Here is a 19,738-nt window from a genome sequence, read left to right on the forward strand (position 1 = left end):
TTGCCTTGAAGCAGACCCCTGCCTTTCCGCTGGCAGTCCTTTCTTGGGAGCTTCACACTGAGCAGAAAGTGTAATTAAAAACGATAATCCTGGATAAATCCTGGTTGCATGAAACAGATTGTAAGCCATGGTGGGGGGTGAGGGAGGCCTAAACCACAAGAATTAATTGTATAATATTTGGCTAATCCTTTGGGCTTTCTTTGAATATTCCATTTCCCTCCTGCTAACCTCACTATAAATTGTAAATGTAAAACTGAGTCCATAAGTCCTGTCTGCAAGTCTTGTCCAACTGTTTCCTATACTCTTTCTGGACTTCTGAAGGGCAGAAAAAGAGTTGCCTACTATGTGCCTCTCATAGTCTTCCAAGTGTGTTATTATTATTATTTCTATAATCACAGGCTTGTACAAGTAAAGTAGAGCCTGACTCTAAATAAAAGTCATTTATTTGCACACTTTTCTGTGAAGGCTTCCCCACGCCAAAAATAGATGTGCACTTTTCACAGGATGCTTTTGCTTGTCTTTTTTTATTTCAGGGTGTCCTACATTAATTGGCACAAGAGTCTTTGGCTTTTAAGACTGGCTGTGTCAAATCAGTTCAAAGCTTACTGAAAGGAGGCATAAGTCCTGCTCTCAAAACAAACCACACCTTAATTGCAAAGAGTGAGAACTGTTGCAGTGCAGTGGCCAAGATTGTGAGCTGAAAGGAAAGAGAGAAGGATGCTTGCTCACATTCTTCCAATTTTAATATTCTTTCTAGAAGGTGCACCACCAAGCCTTCCTCCATTTTTGATTTTCAGGTTTTGTCCTTGTGGTTTTTCTTCAAATTCTCTTGGGAAATAAGCCAAACTATTTCCAGGACTTATTGCAAGCTAATTGGAGTCCCCAGACTCCACACACAAGCCTTCTCCCCTCTCTCAGCCACCCCTTTGCCTCCTTCCCCCTCCACACTGAGCCTCCATCCTGCCTCTTGCCAGCAGCCACCCCCATGTTCTCTTACCTTGCTCCACCATACATGAAAAAGTCTGGAGAAGGAATTGGATAGGCCAATGACCAGATCATTTGGCCAAATAACAACCAGAAAATGTGTACATTGAAATGACCTACTATATTAGGGGTTCCTCCAAAATGACAGTCAAGTCACTGTCTCTATGATCCATCTGTTGGGAGCTCTAAGCTCTGTTAGCAGTGCTCTCCTGGGCATCCACTTCAGGAAGAAGAAAGGAAAAGCTAGTTTTCTACTCCCAGGATATGGTGGGAATCCTTCACCATTCTTCCGTATTCACATCTTGACAATGTGTCGTTATTCTTTTCCAGGGACCCCTATCACACAATAGAAGCAATTGACCCTCAGAATTTAAATGTCTTTCAAACAGTGAGAGAGATAACAGGTAACCTACAATTATGATACTACATCATTTGTGTTTTTTCCATTTTTTAGAAAAGCTACTGCTTACATAAATGAGCTGAGGTAACAGTGTAGCATGAAAAAGAGGTTTGTAGTACAAATTTTACCTCGACCATAAATTTACAAGATGGCAGTGAATATTGTTGTAGTGATTGCTGTAAGTGAAGTGGATTGAATATTTTAAAACAGCATATAAATACAAATTATTATCCTCATCGTCAACAACAATGTTATCATTGCCTTTCTCTGTGTTTTTAAGCTGGCTGTGTTGAAAGCTTACTACTGATCCACTGGTTTATCAAGGCAATGTCCTTAAGACGGTTGTTTCAGTGACAGGGTGCTCTATTTCAGTGCAGGTGGTAAAAGGCACAGGATGATGCCCTATCAACTTGTGCTACTAAGGAACTCAGTGCAGCTGTGGGGCCAGCACCCAGACAGGAGTTCAGGAAACTTCTCCATGAAACGCCTTCCTCAGATGAAGCCCAGGGCATGGAGTGGTTGCCTCAGGCGGCAGATGCCAGAGGGCAGGTCACAGTGCCAAGATGTTAGAAGACAGAGCTCTGTGTGTTTTATGGCCTGGTCTGCACTTCCTTAGCAAGGCAGTGGCTGAGGGACACTGTCCAGTTGCCAGGGATGAAGGGGAGGTTCAAATGTCAGTTAGTTCACTTTCTATACATGGAACAGGAGGGATGGGCACTATTTGGCCCTTCAGCTCAGAAATCAAAATGGCCTATGAAAGCTTATTAGCCTTCAAAGCAGAGATGGGGAACCTCTGGCCTTCCAGATGTTGCTGAACTACAGGTCCCATCATCCCGGACCATCAACTGATGGGGGTCAGAGTCCAGCAGCATCTGGACAGCCACAGGTTCCTCATCCTGGGCAGTGGCGTGTGTTGTCACACAAGATGCCAAAGAACGTGGTATAAATTCCAAGGCTAGGCAGGCATGGCCTTCCTTCCGCTCTTTTGCATGGTCAGATTTCAAGTCTGTAGTGAAGCTGTGACTGCAGTGAGGACTTTCTGTAATATTTCTGGTTTTATCCTCTTTAGGATTCCTGAATATACAATCATGGCCTGAAAACATGACCGATTTCAGTGTGTTTTCTAACCTAGTTACTATCGGTGGAAGAGCACTATACAGGTGGGCTAAGCTGCTTTGTTTTTCTTAGCATTTTCACTTTTAAAATCAATGTTCACAGACTGAGTTTATTAAATAAATTTATCACAGAGCATGATGTTGGGGTCTGGATAATATCTTTGTCCCACCTCATACATCAATACCCATAAATACCCATGCACGCCTATCTAAACTGTACATGAGAAGGCCCCCTTGCTAAACTCTTGTGGTACATGTGGACATCAGTGGACACATGGCTCATGGTTTGTCCAGGAGAGCTAAACCAGGACCATGAGTTCAGACACCACACTAAGCAGAGCCTTGGCTTAGCTCAGGGCGGGGCAGCGCAACACACGAATGACCAGGAAGGAGCAGAGTAGCTGCAGTCTTCTCTCTGAGAGCCAGCATGCTCACATGTTCTTTCTAAGCCACAGTCTAGCGCAGTATGATGTGTGAACCAGTCTTTTGTTGCTCTGATATGGAATTATTATTTTTGTCACAAAAAGTAAAAGGACACAAAAATGCCAGAGATCACAGTGGTGTTTGCACAGGCATTACTGAATATGAGATTTGTAATAACTTGCGTGTTCCATTTTTAAGAAACATGTTCTGATATGAAAGCTGATGCACAGGAAAAGTTCCTGTAGGGAGAGAGAGCACCAAAACAGAATGGGCGTGAAACAATCTATCTGTGTAATATATACCATGGCCCACAGAGCAAAATGTAGTTAATCAGTCAAGGGGCTCTGTATGTGTTGTAAACAATGGCCAAAGCAGATTATAAATAACAGTGAAACCTTGAGATTTGAATTACAGTCTCGTGCTGGCTTTTGTGGTATTGGTTTTCATCAAGAACAGCTGGAAAATAATTATCTTGGGTGTTTTTTTTTAAGATATCAAATAAATCTGCAGAGTACTGGTTTCTCATAAACTACTTTAGCTTCACAAACTTTAGACTCTCCACTTCAACAAAGTTATCTCCACTTCACAGTTGAGAATTTTTGCTTGATGCTACGAAAATGACTGGCTGCCAAGAAAATCATCATCTTAAGCAAAGGAGCAGAGAATCTCTTTGGAATTAATAATTTGACTTTCATTTACACACATATGCTATGAATGTGACTCTGGTGGTATAAAGCCCTCAAAGACCAAGCAATCTGGCAGAGAGGGAGGGTGCATGTCTCTTAAGATAATGATAGCTCACACACTTGGACATTTTAGAAAGCAAGCAAAAGGGCAAAGGGAAGGTTCATGGAACACACAGACGCCCAAACATCAAAAATGATTGCCCCCTATTCCATCACACCTGAATAAGGTGGCAAGACAGAGAGTGGTTCTGCTTCAGCCCCATGGGGCCTTTCTGCTTAGCATTTGCCTCAACAATGGTCAACAGTGAAGCATTTGTAGTTATATGACTGGTTCACAGTCAGGACATAGTCAGCGCTCCAAGCATCAGTGTTGGTGACCACACACTTGAGGTAGTCGATGCTTTTGTCTTCCTGGGCTCCACCATAACTAGCATTCTCTCCATCGACACAGAGCTAGACAAGTGTATTTGCAAGGCAGCTATGGCAATGGCTTGCCTCTTCATTTTTATTTTTATTTTTAATAATTGAAAATTTTATTAGTATTTTCAACACAACAGCAACATGAAAAATATTGAAAAATAACAATACACAAAACACAAAAACTGACCTTCAAAAAACCCCACCACAAATCCATATCTTACAAGTTTATAATATAAACACTAAAAAGAAAAACAAATATTGACTTCCACCAATCCCACAGCACCTCCTTTACCTCTCATCGTGTCTTCCTGTTTTCCTGTTTTCCTTATCATCTCTAGTCTAGCATCCCGATATAAATCCCTCTTTCTTATCCTTTCACTTCACAAGGTTATTCCAGACTCAGCCAGATTTCTGTCCTCAAACCTTGGCTTTTAAGGTATTCATTTAGACACTTCCATTCCTTTTTCACTTCACTTTTTGGTTTTTGTCTTATTATATCTTTCAATTTGGCTAATTCTAAATATTCTGAAAGCTTGCCTCTTCAAAAGGGCATGGGAGACTGTGATGCTAACTACCAATACCAAGATGAAGCCCTGCCCAGCTCGCTTGATGAGCACGCTGCTTTATGGTAGGGAGACATGGGCAACTTATACCCATCAGGAGCGACACCTCCACACCTTCCACATGTGCTGTGTCAGAAAAATTTTGGGCATCACATGGCAGGATAGAGACTCAAACAAAGATGTGCTCTCCCAAGCCCACATTCCCAGCATGTTCACACTCCTGTCTCAGCAACATCTCTGCTGGCTTGCTCATGTCCACAGAATAGAAGATGGCAGGATCCCCCAGGACGTGCTCTGAGGAGAGCTGGCTTCAGGCACCAGCCCGTTGGCAGAGAAACTCTGTGTTACAAAGATGTCTGCAAACATGACAGGAAGGCTGGCAATGTTAACCCCGCTATGTGGGAATCCCTTGCAGACGACCACAACAGCTGGAGACAATCAGTCAGGTCATGTATCCACAGCAGTGATCAGAAAAGGAATGACCGCTGGGAAGAGAGCAGAAAGAATAAATGACATGGCGCATCTGCAACAGCGCAACCAGATGCCTTCATCTGCCCCAGCTGCAACAAAACATGTCACTCCCATATCGGTCTCTACAGCCACAGCAGTTTGTCTCCATCCCCAAAGGTGCTCTCTTTGATTGTCTCCCAAGACAGATGGATGCCAACAACAGTCAGTTTGAGCCTTTTCTCTGTCCCAGTCATATGGGGAAAATATTCATTATGTGTGCTAATAGTGAATGAGTACACTCTGCAGTTGGATCTCATCGTGATTGGAGCAAGGGTTGCAGAGGCCGCTGCAATTCATTTCACAACATGATCACATTCCTATGCATTCCAAGAGCAATTTTTAAAAGCCATCATTAATGCCCAAATGCATTGACCTACTTTCCTCTTTGGATAAACAAGTAATCATTGATCATGTTGTTCTCCCCAAAGCTAATATTTAGGTGTTGTGCCTACCTGCCTTGCCTCAAACATCTGGACTGTTCTTTGCTCTGTACCTGTGGCTTTGCGCACTGTGTTAGCACTTGCTCTCTGCTTGTGGCACATTATACTCTGGATGGGTCAAAGCGTGGAGAGTAGGGGCTCAAATTAGATTACTTTCCCATCTTTTCCATTTCTGGCCCTTTGCTTGCATGCGATAGTTGTCTCTAAGCAACAAAGCAAGTTCCCACAATATATGCGTGCCTCTATATATCTCTGTGTGCCTATTTACTATTCTGTTCTTGTTTCCTCCTCCAGTGGCCTTTCTTTGCTTATTCTCAAGCAGCAGGGAATTAGATCTCTACAGTTCCAGTCCCTGAAGCATATCAGTGCTGGCAACATCTACATAACAGACAATAGTAACTTGTGCTACTATCACACCATCAACTGGACCAGTCTCTTCAGCACTCCTAATCAAAAGACTGTGATCCACAGAAATAAGAAGGCTGAAAACTGCAGTAAGTATTATTCTCCTTGCATTTTGAAGAATATGGAAGCTTGTCTACCTGTACAGAAATAAACAAAGCACCTATTGCTTTGGTAATGACACAGAAGCAATATTTTAATAGAATAAATTAATTTTTCCTCATTAGGAAACGAATTATTTGCTGTTTTATAGAAGAGGGCATAACATTGAATGATTGCACCAATATTCAGCTTTATTGTATAAGTAAAACTCAGGTTAAAGGTGGCAGTCTGGTTCATTTCAATTTAAGCAAATATACTGGAGAATGTCACAGGAAAGCACTCCCTTTCCCAAGCCAGCAATCTTCACGAAGACCCATCACAGGATAACTGCACTTATATAAACGTGCTGCATGTACATTGCCTGCGACACCACAGACATGAATATACGAATGGGCTATGGCTTTCAATATCCTTGAGCCTTTCCCCTTGTTCCTCATTGTCCTTGGACTTCACCCTCAACGTACCTTCTAATGTGTCTCTGCAGGTCGGGGCTTATCCACCTCTTTTTCCCTGCTGTTTCCAGGCAGAGGTCTGTGCTTTAATGCTCTGTGTCCAAGCAGTTTTTTTCTTTTTCTGTTCTAGAACTTTGCCTGCAAAAGTCTGCTCTTTAAAGCTGAATCAGAGCAAACGTCAATTTGACTTTGAGCTTTAAAGAGCAGGATTTTGCAGGGAAAGCTCCAGAACAAAAAAGGGGGTGCTCAGACCATGCCTTGAAAGAGTGGAGGAAAGGTAAGTGAGCCTAAGCCCTCAGTGTCGCAGCTACGCCCCCTAGAATCCCCAGGGCCCTGTAGGAATTGCTGCTGTCAACCATCACAATTTAGGCCACATGGAGCTCAAATGTGGGTGCTGTTGCCAGCAGTCAGTCACCCCCTCTCCCCATATGGACTTGCCAGCGTGTGAAGCCAGTGCCACTGGAAGTGGAGCAAAGCACTTACTTGTCCCCAGTCAGTGGCAGGCAGCTACTTTTACTATATCTCCTGCAATGCAGTACCAGCAGTACCACATCAGGTAAGCCCCTCTAAGGGGAGTGGGTGCAGCGCTGCCAAGGTGGCTCATGCTGGCTGCAGTGCCAATGGGCAGCAATGTAGGCATCAGCCCCTGGGGAACTTTAGGTGTGTGTTGGCCTTGCCAGCTGTCTGAATACTGTTAGGTGCTGTCACTGCAGCTGTCACTGCAGCCCCTAAGCTGCCACTGGCTTAGTTGTTTTGAAGTCACAGAAGGACTGGGTGTCTTTAGAGGAATTATTTGAGTGTTGGGGGCAGGATTTACAATTTGAATTTGGATTCATAGATCTTTAATAGTGTTATTCAATTAAACCCCTTCTGCTTTATTTAAAAACACAAGTTTTCTCATTAGGATGGGTCGAATATTCCTGTGCTTTTCACCCAAAAAGGATAGACAACATTTTTGCCAGGAGTTATTATGCTGCTAGCAGAGGCTCCAACAGCAAAATGGGCTGTATCTTTTGTTAGATTATCCTCCTTTCTCCTTGTTGGACTTTCCATCTTCTTTTTGATCACTTCACGGACTCCCTGCCTCTTAGATGCAATGGCCAGGCTATGATTGCCTTGGTCAAAGGGCTGGGCATTTGGGAGCCAGGCTGAGAATGGACACTACCACATTTAGAATTTGAACTCCAAGGTCCGTGAGCTGGTTTAGGTAGACGGAGTCTCCTCGCGTATGGCAGTTCATCGTGGACATCTGATTGACACTATGTTGGATCACATTCATGGAGCATTTTGGAACCCTCCATTAAATATAGAGATACAGTTGCTTCTTACATGAGTGAAAGAGCCACAAATGTTATATTTCAAACTACATTTACTAGGTGCCTGCATTCAGATCTTCAAAGGAAAAAAAAGGTGACTTGATGAAGATTTCATCTTATTGTTAGTGATTTCAAAGAAGCATCTGCAGTTTGAACAGCCTGAAAAAGGCAGCAGCATATGAAAGTCCTTTCTCACAAGCCTTTCTTTGAGAGTGTCAACAAGCATATAGATAGAGGTGATCCAGCTGACACAGTGTACCTAGACTTTCAAAAAGCTTTCAACAAAGTACCTCACCAAAGACTCCTGAGAAAGCTTAGCAGTCAAGGAACAAGAGAAGAGGTCCTCTTGTGAATCACAAGTTGGTTAAATTGCAAGAAGCAAAGAGTAGGAATAAGTGGACAGTTCTCCCAATGCAGATGTATAGGAAGTGGAGTCCCCCAAGGATTGGTACTATGATTTTGAACTTCACAAATGATGTAGAGTGAGCAGTGAGGTGGCCACTTTTGCTGGTGATACTAAATTTTTCAGTCAGCAAAAAGAGATTGTGAAGAGCTTCAAAACGACATCTCCGAACTGAGTGGATGGGTGGTAAAATGGCCAATGTAATTAAATGTAAACAAAAGTTGGAGGTTGGAGGATGGATGGCGGCTAACAGATTGAGGTTGAATCCTGACAAGACAGAAGTACTGTTTTTGGGGGACAGGAGGCGGGCAGGTGTGGAGGATTCCCTGGTCCTGAATGGGGTAACTGTGCCCCTGAAGGACCAGGTGCGCAGCCTGGGAGTCATTTTGGACTCACAGCTGTCCATGGAGGCACAGGTCAAATCTGTGTCCAGGGCAGCTGTTTACCAGCTCCATCTGGTACGTAGGCTTGATTGGAAGCCGCCCAGAGTGGCTGGGGAAACTCAGCCAGATGGGCGGGGTATAAAGAAGTTGTTGTTGTTGTTGTTGTTGTTATCCTTGGGGTTCCCCCCCCTCTATGATTCTATGATTCTGTGCTTAATTGCACTTGCCTACAAACCATTTAAAACTATTAATCTTTAATTTGAAGCACAAATGCTGCAGATTTCTTATTAAAAATCATTGAGAACTAGCATCAATCATGGCCGTTTAATTTATATCTAGACCCTTAAATGAAAGCTGTACCACAGAGCCGTCAGCCTTATATGATGGAAATTCAATCCAGTCCAGAGAGACTAACTTCGAAGATGTTTACAGAGAGAAATGCCCTCCAAACGCATACACAAACATCTGTAATAACTGATAGTGCAGCTTAAGTTCTTATTTCCACAAATACACACCTGTAACCTCAGGGAGTCCCAGAACCCTTTAGGGGATGAATTTAAGGAACGAGGAGAGATTTCAGGGTGGGGGTGTAGCTATTTGGTTGCCTGAACCTAGATATACAGGGGAAAGAGAAGCCTATAAAGTTGTCTTGAGCTGAGTCAGATTCTTGGTCTGCTTAGCCTACCAAGTCTGCCTTGGCTGCTGCCATCTTTTTGGGATCTCAGGCACCTCCGAAAAACCAAAAAAACCCTCAAAATCAAATAAGAGGACAAATGAGGACATACACCTGCATAGAAATCTCCTGATTTATGTGTGTAGATGGACTTTAGGCATTATTACTGCAACTTACTCAGAAGAACAGTGCATCTCACTATAGAGGGGAAGAGAGTGGCCTCTGTGTGCCCGCTCAGTTGACAGTCCTGGTGTGCTAACTGTTGATGGGCAACTTCATGGCCTGAACCACTGTTCTCCCTTTTAACAGGTTTTTTTTTGGGGGGGGTCTTTAAACTGAACATTGACCAAGCAGACCCTTCAATCAGAGGACTCCTTCAAGTAGAGAACTTGCCCCAGGCAGCCCTTTGAATGTTATTTATTTAAAGCATAATTTACATACAGTATTATCCATTATAAAACTGGTCATGTGCCCATCCTGCTCTGGTGTGATTCCACCCACCCCATCCTGAGTTTGCTGCATGAGATACTCTGATTGAAAGTTCCAGAGCGTGAACCTGCAACCTTATGCGTCGGAAGTATATGCTCACTACTGAACTGTGGGTTCTCCTCCCTTACCACCCCCCACAAATCAATTATACTTGCAGAGCTGAGAGAACGGAAGTGACCTGAAACTATGGAGAGAGATTTGTCATCAATATCTTTAACTTTCAGTTAGACCTCAGTATACTTAGATAATGAGGAATGGATAATATCAGAAACCATTACCAGGATCCCCTTATTTTAAAGAAAGAAAACTTGATATTTCTTTCATGACTGCTATTTAGCATTGACTTGGTGCTGGTGACTTGGTGCACCATCAAAACACAGAATGGGCACTGTACCTGAGCAGAGGTGTTGCCTATGGATGGTCTCATTGGCTGAAAGTCTAAAGCTAACATTTGGCATTGAGAACTTTTAAAAACTTACCCACAAGCTGCAGTGCAAACTCTTGGTTTTTGCTGGGTCTAGCTTATAGTCTCTGTGCTGTTGTAAATAAAATACACATGGCTTCTAGTGAGAGAGATGGTCCCAACTCCAGACAGAATAAGGCAACGGGTCAGGAAAATGTTGCAACTCTTACTCCTCCATTACTGGAAATAATAGACTACTGTGAATAGGGAAGAACTGAATAGTACCTAAGTGCTTTGTAGCACTTTGCCAGTGCTATTTTGCAAAGGTGCAGCTTGTTCATAAACACCTTCAGTCAATTATGTTTACAAACCTTTGTGGCCTAATTGACTTTATTCCTACTTGTTTAATTTACTGTGTAATATTGTTGTGGAACTTTCCTTTAATAAAAGAGAGTGACAAGCCAAGATTTTTAATGAAAGTTTATTCTCATGTTTATGTCCTTTATATATGTAGAGGGACTTCTTTTGTCTTTGTTGGGGAAAGAAAGTTCATTACCTTGTCAAATTTCCAGGAGGAGCTTTAAAAATGCCTTAGAAAAGGAAGCAAGACAGTTTTGGGGTTTCTCCAAGTAATATAATGCCCAAAGCAATTGCCTAATTTGCCTTTAACTTGATCTGACCCTAGGTGTTCATGAGAATAATTATAATAAATAATTATGACATTTGTAATTTACATAGTATGGTCTGGGTGATATCGTATCTCAAAGCTGCTTATTTCTCTCTGGGTCCCATGAATTCTTCATTGCCTTGGACTATATCGTAGTTGTCAACTGAATCACAGCTGAAGTACTTTTGCAAAGACTGGCTTTGGAGCATGAGGATGATGATGAAACATGCCATTGTCCATCTATTTTTTTTAAAATAAAATATTTATTAAAGTTTTACAAAACATATATCACATATAACAAAACGAAAACATCAACAACGAACAAAAAATACACACTTAAAAAAAAAGAAAAGAAGAAAGAAGAAAGAAAAATTCCACTTTTTAAATTTCAAAAATCCATATCCCTCTTTCCTGACCTCCTCACATCCCCCTTTTTTGTATTCCTCTTTATTCCGTCCAATTCAGCAAATTCTAACCCTTTTTCCAAACTCGTTTAAAATTATATATTTCCAGTTATTATGTCTCTAATTTCCCATATCTTGAACCTTTACACCACCTTATATACTTTGACATAATATTATTCTAGTCATACCCCCTCCTTGTTAAAATTCCTCTTTTCAGAACTCTTTTAACCATATCCCAAATGCCGTGTTGCCTTCACCTCCCACATCATTTTAGCACTCAAACATTTTACAATATTTTTGTAGATAGTTCTTAAACTTTTTCCAATCCTCTTCCATCAATTCTTCCCCCTGGTTACGGATTCTGCCAGTCATTTCTGCCATCTCCATATAGTCAATGAAACATGCCATTGTCCATCTAGCTCAGTATTGTCTTCACTGACTGGCAGTAGCTCTTGAGGGTATCAGACAAGCAGCAGCCAAAGTACCCCCCCACCCTTGTTTTGCCCTCAGGAATGTGGATTGGCCTTGTCAAGGGGGCTGGCCAGGTCAGTCAGAGTGGTGTGTGAGAGCAGGAAGCAGTCTGGGCAGCTGAGAGACAGAGGCTGTGGGAGAAGCAATGCAGTGAACCCCTACATCTTATGCTCAGGTTGTATATATGCGTAAAAAACCATATAGCATAAAGACACCACATTCTAAAAGAACTTAGGCCTGTCCTTCTATTTATGCTCCCATGCGCCCTTGTGGTCCTCTTTTGGTGTCTACCTTTCAATTACTTTCTCCCTCGGGAGAGGTGGGTGTTAAGGTTGGAGATAAGGCCGGAAGAACATGCTACAAAAGGAGTGGAGGTGATGGTTGTTTCAACTTTAGAATAGGGAAGATGGACCCTTTGGGAAAGATCACTCCCACCCCTTTGCTTCTCTCTTATCCCATATTGATACTAGATTCCTCCTGGAAATGTTGAGGAGGCTGCAATCCGGACACATCAAGACAGATCCTGAGATCTGAGATCCTGAGATCAGGCATAAGTGTTGTTTTTCTGAAACACAATAAGAACATTTTTTTTTTTAAAAAAAATGCTATTAGGCAAGGGATGCTGTATAGCTCAAATGGGGCATTTGGAGAAAACATAGCCGGTGCTGAAGACTGCAGCTGTATGATGAAAGAGGAGAGTGAAGCAGAGAGTTGAGGAAGGAACAGCTATATGAAAGTAATAATATGCTTAAGTGCCTAGTACACTTGGATGACAGATATTCGGTATATTTGTTAATGAGGCACAGCCAGCCATTCATTCTGGTGCCAGGAATACAGAGTAAACACTTCTCAGCATGTAAGATTCCATGATATTCTGCAGAATAAGTAGAACCACAGAGAACACAAGAAGGAAAGGTGCAGGGACTTTCTGCAACAAATCTTTTGGGACTGCAACCCATCAGTTTAAGTCAGGCAGTTAGAGTCCCCCCACTCCCGCCCCAGCTAAGATAAGATGAAGGAAATGCACATGCTTTTAAATCACATTATGAAGTAAACATTATAAATTGAATGCATATTTTTTGCTGTTATCTTCTCCTCCATCTCCTCCTCTACCATGATGCTGAATCATAAGGCCCTCATGGGAAGGGTCTGTCTTTTGACTACTCTGCAACATGCCTTGAGCATTGGTGGAACAGCAGCAGCAGCAGCAACAAGCAACAACTACTAGAAGAAAATAAATAAATTTGGAGAGCATTTTCTTGCCTCTTGCATCTGGAATGTTAGGTGTACTCTAGAGTGCAATTCTTCTTTCTAGGCTTTACATCTGTAGCATATATGATACCTGTGTGTGTTGCTCTCATTTTTACAGATCCTTTTTGTTTTGTTTTTTATTTAATTTTAATTTCAAGTAAATTAGGAAAACCGAACTTACTAGTTGTTGTTTTTCACTTCATTGAGCCCTGACAACCATTTTGGAAATAGCTGTGGCCTGGACTTGTGATTATCTGATGATCTGAGATGGAGGTGAAAACCAGTTGCCCAGAGTGCTGCTTTGTGATCTTCTGATGCTGCATCTCAAAGCGTGCTTGGGGCTGTTAAACGTTTGAGGGGGGGGGAGTTTGAGCAAGAGCAGTGGGGCGCCATCTTGCTCCAGTGATGTCACCTTTACAGATCTTTCTATTTAATGAAAACACATTTCTCATCAGACAGTAATTATTATCCGTAGAAGTAGATGAGCCACATGTGGCTTGCATAGGAATGGCTGAGATATAAGCCACATCACCAGGGGGAAGCTCAGCTTCTGTGCCTACCCTGGTTCCTGTCCCACTTTTATCCTACTCACCACCATCACCAGCCACCGCCTTCTCTTTAAGGCCTTTTGCTGGCTCATGCAGGTGGCATGTTCAGTAGCAAGCAGCTGTGGTGAGATGAATAGTCTCTCCCGTCCTTCTCTTGTGCCTAGCAGGGCATCGAGAGGGTTCCAGGCTCAGATAGCTCCAGGGAAATGTAGCTTTCCTGAGTACTACTGACATGACAGTACCGTAACTACTTGAGACCTTGGCACCAGCACTCTGGTGCAGGGGTCGGCAACCTAAGGCCCATGGGCCACAAGTGGCCCATGGGAGTCGTTTAACCGGCTCACGAGCCACCCCTGAACTGAGCTACCTGTTCAGCGAGCCCCGTGTGCTGTGCTAAACCAGCGCAGGGAAATTGCATCTGCGCATGCTCAGATGCCGAAAATCGTGTCTGTGCAGACAGCAAAAATTGCACTGTTCACGTGCAATCCAGCCCACGGAGGGATCTCCGCTGGAGTGAAACCGGCCCAGGCGAGGTAAACCTTGCTGCCCCCTGCTCTAGTGTGTTGGAGCAGAGCCTACCAGGCAGCCAAGGAGGGAGGGAGGGAGAGACCTCCCTTGTTCCCTCTCTTCTTGCTGCCACCAGCTGCACCACCCCAGGTAAGTATGGTTGAAAGGTGACCAGCTCTCAGCTCCCTCACAGGGTTGTTGTGAGGAGATGTATGGAGATGCCATCTCGAGCTCCTTGGAGGGAAGGTGGGCTTTAAAATGCAATAGCTAAATAACAACAGGCATTTGATTTATTTGCTTGTTTATTTATAACTGCCTTTCCATTTACACATCACCTCAGGCCTTAATATAGAAAACAATAAAATACTGCATATCAAATCACACAGCAAAATCCAAATACACAATCTGAACAGAAAATGAGAAGCAGCTGTAGTAATTATCTTAGTAATTGCCCCCACGTCTGTCTATTGGGTATATTTTCATATACTCTCCTGAAACACAATGATGTAGGAAGACAGGCCTTTATTAGGGGAGGTCATTCCATACCACCCCATGCTCTGGTCGAGAGTCATTGCAGATTGAAGCCAGAAGGAATTCTTCCCTGCAGAGAGATTTCACCCTGCATTTTCCTTTTTCATATACAGTCGGCTCGCATTTTACATGTGGGTTACATTGCAGGGACAGCTCATAAAGCTGAAATCACATATAGTAAAAAAAAGGGAGGTGTCCTGCAGAAAGAACAGCGCAGCACTTGAGTGCACGATGGCTACTTTTAAGATCTCAGAGTTGCTTACTGGACTCTGGGAAAACCCAGTACAGAAATAACTTTTAAGTTCTCTGCCTTCCATGCATTTAATTTGTGCAATTTCAACTGGATCAAGTTGAAAGCGCACGTGTTAGATGTGCGTAAGGTGTGAGTCGACTGTAGTGGAGGGTGGCAGTGATGGTGGTGGAAACCAGCTTTTTCCACTTGGGAACAATGCTCACCATTTAGAAGTTAAGTATATTTTCAACTGTTATTATTCTCTTTATTTTGCAGCTACAGAGGGCATGGTGTGCAGCCATTTATGCTCAAGAAATGGATGTTGGGGGCCAGGACCGGACCAATGTTTGTCCTGCAAACACTTCATCAGGGGAAGGACCTGCGTAAAGGCTTGTAATCTTTATGATGGGTAAGACACCCCCCTCAGCATTTTTTGTGCTTGCCAAGAAGTGTACTCATTATATTGAAAGTTAAACAAGCATGTTGCTAGGTTCAGATTCCCATATGAAATAAGATTATTATCAATATTCATGATTTTCTGCTCCCAAAGGAATTTGCTGTTGCAGGTGAATGTCCCAAACAACCAGCAGGCAATCAATAATTGCTGGACACCATGTAGGATTCTTACATGATATCTAGTAGCTAGTCATATGTGCCCATCAAATGGGGACGATATTGAAAAATAGCCCAGCACGAAGCGAAATTGCTAGCCCAGTCTGTGATTTGAAGGCTTGCTTACCTGATATTAGCTTTGAATTGGGAGACTGAGGAGCACGGCATGAAGCAAAATAACTAGCCAATCTTTTGAAACCAATAGTCTGGAACAATCTGAAATAAGTGTGGGATTGATGAGCACAATCTGAAATAGCTTCTTAGTACTTTTATTATGAAATGATGAGCAACAGCAGCAAAAAAAAATTGGATGCCTACGAAGTGGTCCCAAAAATCTAATGTCAGTATTTGGAAAGCAGAATAAGGGGACAATTGTGGTGGTTGGATGAATGCAGGCGTCTCCCCGCTCTCACACAATTAGCATGCACACTTCCACTGAAATGCGCACCATTTTCAGTGCTGAAAGAGGACATGACAGAATGGAGCGGGGGTGGAAGAGGGCTGGAATGGCATGCTCTGCGACCAGGAACAAAACCCCCACGTAAGAGGTGATTCCCCTGTAGTTTTGCCCATCCCTTGTTAAAGAAGCGTTGTGTGATCCAAGTCATTTATAAAGATGTTGAACAACAACGTGCCCAGGAGGGAACCCTGCGGCACCCCACTTGTCACTTTTCCCCAGGATGACGAGGAACCATTAATGAGTATTCTTTGGGTTCAGTCAGTCAACCAGCTACAAATCCACCCAACAGTTACCTCATTCAACCCACATTTTACCAGCTTCCTTCCATGATCCACCAAATTTGTAATTCCATTAAGAAAGAAAGGAAGGAAGGAAGGAAGGAAGGAAGAGGAAGAAGAGGAAGAGGAAGAGGAAGAGGAAGAGGAAGAAGAAGAAGAAGAAGAAGAAGAAGAGTTTGGATTTGATATCCCGCTTTATCACTACCCGAAGGAGTCTCAAAGCGGCTAACATTCTCCTTTCCCTTCCTCCCCCACAACAAACACTCTGTGAGGTGAGTGGGGCTGAGAGACTTCAGAGAAGTGTGACTGGCCCAAGGTCACCCAGCAGCTGCATGTGGAGGAGCGGAGACGCGAACCCGGTTCACCAGATTACGAGTCCACCGCTCTTAACCACTACACCACACTGGCTCTCTAGAAAGAAATCAGATTGGTCTGGCATGACTTAACTTTGAGAAACCTATGCTGGGTCTTGGTAATCACAGCATCCTTTTCTAAATGCTCACACACGGACTGTTGAATTATTTGTTCTAGGACCTTCCCTGGTATCAATGTCAAACTCACCGGTCGGTAGTTACCTGGATTTTCCTTTTTCATCTTTTTGAAGATGGGGACAAATTTGCCCACCTCCAGTCTGCAGGGACCTCACCTGTTCCAAGAATTCTCAAAGATAATAGACAAAGGCTCTGAAATTACATCCGCAAGCTCCTTTAGAACCTTGGAGGCAGCTCATCAGGCCCTGGAGATTTGACTTCATTTCAAGTAGCTAGGTGTTCCCATACTACCTCTTTTCCTATATTGGGCTGCAGTTCCCTCCTTACATCATTTATTCTGTTATCACCAGGTTGGGCACCACTTCCCTTTTGGGTGAAGACAGAGGCAAAGTAGATGTTGAGTAGTTCCGCCTTCTCTTTGTCACCCAGTAGCATTTCTCCATGTTCCCCACACAGAGGACCATAGCCAAAGAAACCTTTTGTTATTATTTTTAACCTCTCTTTCAAGCCTGAACTCATTCTGAGCTTTAGCCAATCTGACTTTCCCCCTGCAACTGTTGGCTACTCGAGTATACTCCTCCTTCGTGATTTCCCCTTTCTTCCATTTCTTATACATGCCCTTCTTAACTCTCAACTCATCTGTAAAGCTCCTAATGCAGCCACGCCGGTTTCCTTAGATGCCTCCCACTTTTCTTTCTTGTTTGTATTGTCTGTGTTTGGGCCTTCAATATTCCTCCTTTTAGAAACTCCCATCCATCTTGGACTCCCTTCTCTGTGAGTAATTCTGGCCATGGGATCGCACCCAGTAGCTCCTTCAGCTTTTCAAAATTGGCCGTTTTAAAGTCCAGAGTGTGTGTCCGACTACACTCAGCTTTCCCTTACCTCTGTACCCTGAAACCCTGCACACCACAAAAAGTATATCCCCTACTTAGGGCTGATTTTTAGAAAGTGTATTTAACTTAAGTAGTCAACATGCTTCAATTAAGCACACACTAAACTGCTTTTTGATGTGAGGCCTGAAAAAGAGATGTTCTATCCAGAGGATGCATGAAAGAAGTCCAAATTCCCCATTAGCATCTAGTAATCATAGCCAATTTCCCTGAAAGATTTTCTTTTCAAAATCTGTAGCAAAAAACCTTTTTGTAAAATCTACCTAGGTGTAATTTTAGAAGGTGTCCTTCCAGATATACAAGAACAACACTGCAGACAATAAAGACTCTTCATGTATATCCAAGAGTTGAGTTTCAAGAAATTATAATTATATGCTTCATAATTGTCCTTCTTGGTAATGATGCTCTTCTGTGGTGCCCCCTCCCCAGCTTAACACTATTTTTGATCATTGCATTGCAATAGTTAGGATTACCAAGTCATACATCCTTGTAATTGTTCTTCCAACGTTAAACTGGGGTTATATTTGTGCTTCCCATCCCATGAGAATATACAGAGCTTGCATTTTATCATAGTGCATATACTTTACAACAGAGGTGCGAGTGCATGATGCCAATCAGCGAATGCTTCAACACCTTCCTTTTGCTGCTTTCCCTGTAACTGAGGTATTGACATCTGCTTCCCATTCCATTAGGAAAGCAGGGGTCCAAGGGGCTCAGGAGCACAAGGGTAAAGTGGGTTTTGTACAGCTGACTACTTAGCTCTATCCCCAATATATTTTATCTTATTGCTATGGCTAATGCAAATCAAGTTTCTGTCTATCTACACAGGGAAACTTTCAGCATCCACATTCCATCTGCCACTTCTCTGCTTGTCGTTTATCCCACACTTTATAGCCTTTTAGTAGAGACTCCAACTCATCGAACTGAGTCTGCCACCAGAGTGTAGTTCCAGCCTTAGGCTAAGCATTGAAAGTAGGAAATTGGTGGGTTGGCTCTGTTTCTCCAGTTTTGCGCAGAATTCCCACACACACTGAATCTAAAAAGTACATACAGAAAACAGATTTACATTCAGATAGCTCTTTTTCTTGCCTGTCTCTCGGCTCATTCACCAGATCTTGCTGTTGTGCTGCAAAAAAAACAGATGAGCTCTGCATGAGCACTTCAAAACATTACAGTTCACAGGCTGTCTGGAATCTCATCGTGTTTATTATTACTCATACATGATAGTCCTTTTGTGCCTTCCTGAGCAGGCAAGTGGGAGTGGGAGGTGACGCATCGGGTTTGTTGTGATTGAGAAAATATGTTGGAAGAGAGACCCTCATCTTAAAACTGCTGAAAACTGATAATCTGATGCAGGGCTGTCTTAAGCATATGTGGCGCTGGGGTGCAAAGATCTGCCCGACCCCCCCCCCCAGGTTGCCCAGTCCCAGGTGCGCAGGAGGGCGGAGCCGTCCGGCCGCCTCAGGGTCTCACTGGCTCGGTCGCACCCGAACTTGCGGCACAGAGCCGCCCGCAGCAGAAGAGCCCCCTGCAGCGCTCTCTGGATGCAACTCTCGGGGCCCGGACTCTTGGCCTGGCGCCCCTGAGAGCCCGGCGCCCCACACCCCTAGTGCCCATGGGTAAGATGGCCCTGATCCGATGATACATTTAATGTGTGGTTTGCTAATGTTACGTATAGAGTACTGCAGTTCATCTCTTGAATTAAATATCTCTAAGCGGTGTGCAGAAAACTGAAGCAACAGACAACTTAAACAAAATATTACAAAAAAACCCCACAGTCACATATAAAAATGTTACATTAATGCAAAGTTACTCATATATTAAAAAAAATCAATATCATTTCGTTTTCCTTTTAACACACCTTCCCTCTCAGCCTACAGGTTCTAACCCAAGGTCTGAACAAACTCTCAATTGACACACAAAAGTCTCATAACATTAAGAAAACAAGAAGATGGACAAGTATAAGGGGCTCCAATTATTGCAGGAGTGAGGAACCTTGGAGGTGGGCCGTCCATAAACAGGTTACAGGAGACAGGCTGGAAACCAGCTAGGTACTGGTCAGACCTCAGCTGGAGAAAGGGTGACTGAGAGCCAATTTTCCCACAGTGACATTACTTAGAGTGAGGAAGTATCCAGACCCAAGAGTCTTTATACTGGGCAGCACCAGATTGATCCTCCCAGGCCAGTAGGATTATGCTCTGTGATATGAGACACTGGCTGAAATTGCTTGCA

General features: G+C 43.2%; 1 protein-coding gene across 6 annotated transcripts in view; it reads left to right on the forward strand.

The window, feature by feature from the left end:
• The window catches only part of ERBB4 (erb-b2 receptor tyrosine kinase 4), a 787,830-nt gene that overhangs the window by 594,549 nt on the left and 173,543 nt on the right, over positions 1-19,738 (forward strand). For all 6 annotated transcript variants that reach the window (XM_053364631.1, XM_053364650.1, XM_053364658.1 and 3 more), the window contains exons 10-13: positions 1,315-1,388; positions 2,454-2,544; positions 5,836-6,035; positions 15,052-15,184. In XM_053364631.1, coding sequence (XP_053220606.1) covers positions 1,315-1,388; positions 2,454-2,544; positions 5,836-6,035; positions 15,052-15,184 — 498 coding nt within the window. The remainder of the gene's footprint in view (positions 1-1,314; positions 1,389-2,453; positions 2,545-5,835; positions 6,036-15,051; positions 15,185-19,738) is intronic.

The sequence above is a fragment of the Podarcis raffonei genome, chromosome 1, assembly GCF_027172205.1.
Source record: "Podarcis raffonei isolate rPodRaf1 chromosome 1, rPodRaf1.pri, whole genome shotgun sequence".
Taxonomy (NCBI): Eukaryota; Metazoa; Chordata; class Lepidosauria; order Squamata; family Lacertidae; genus Podarcis; species Podarcis raffonei.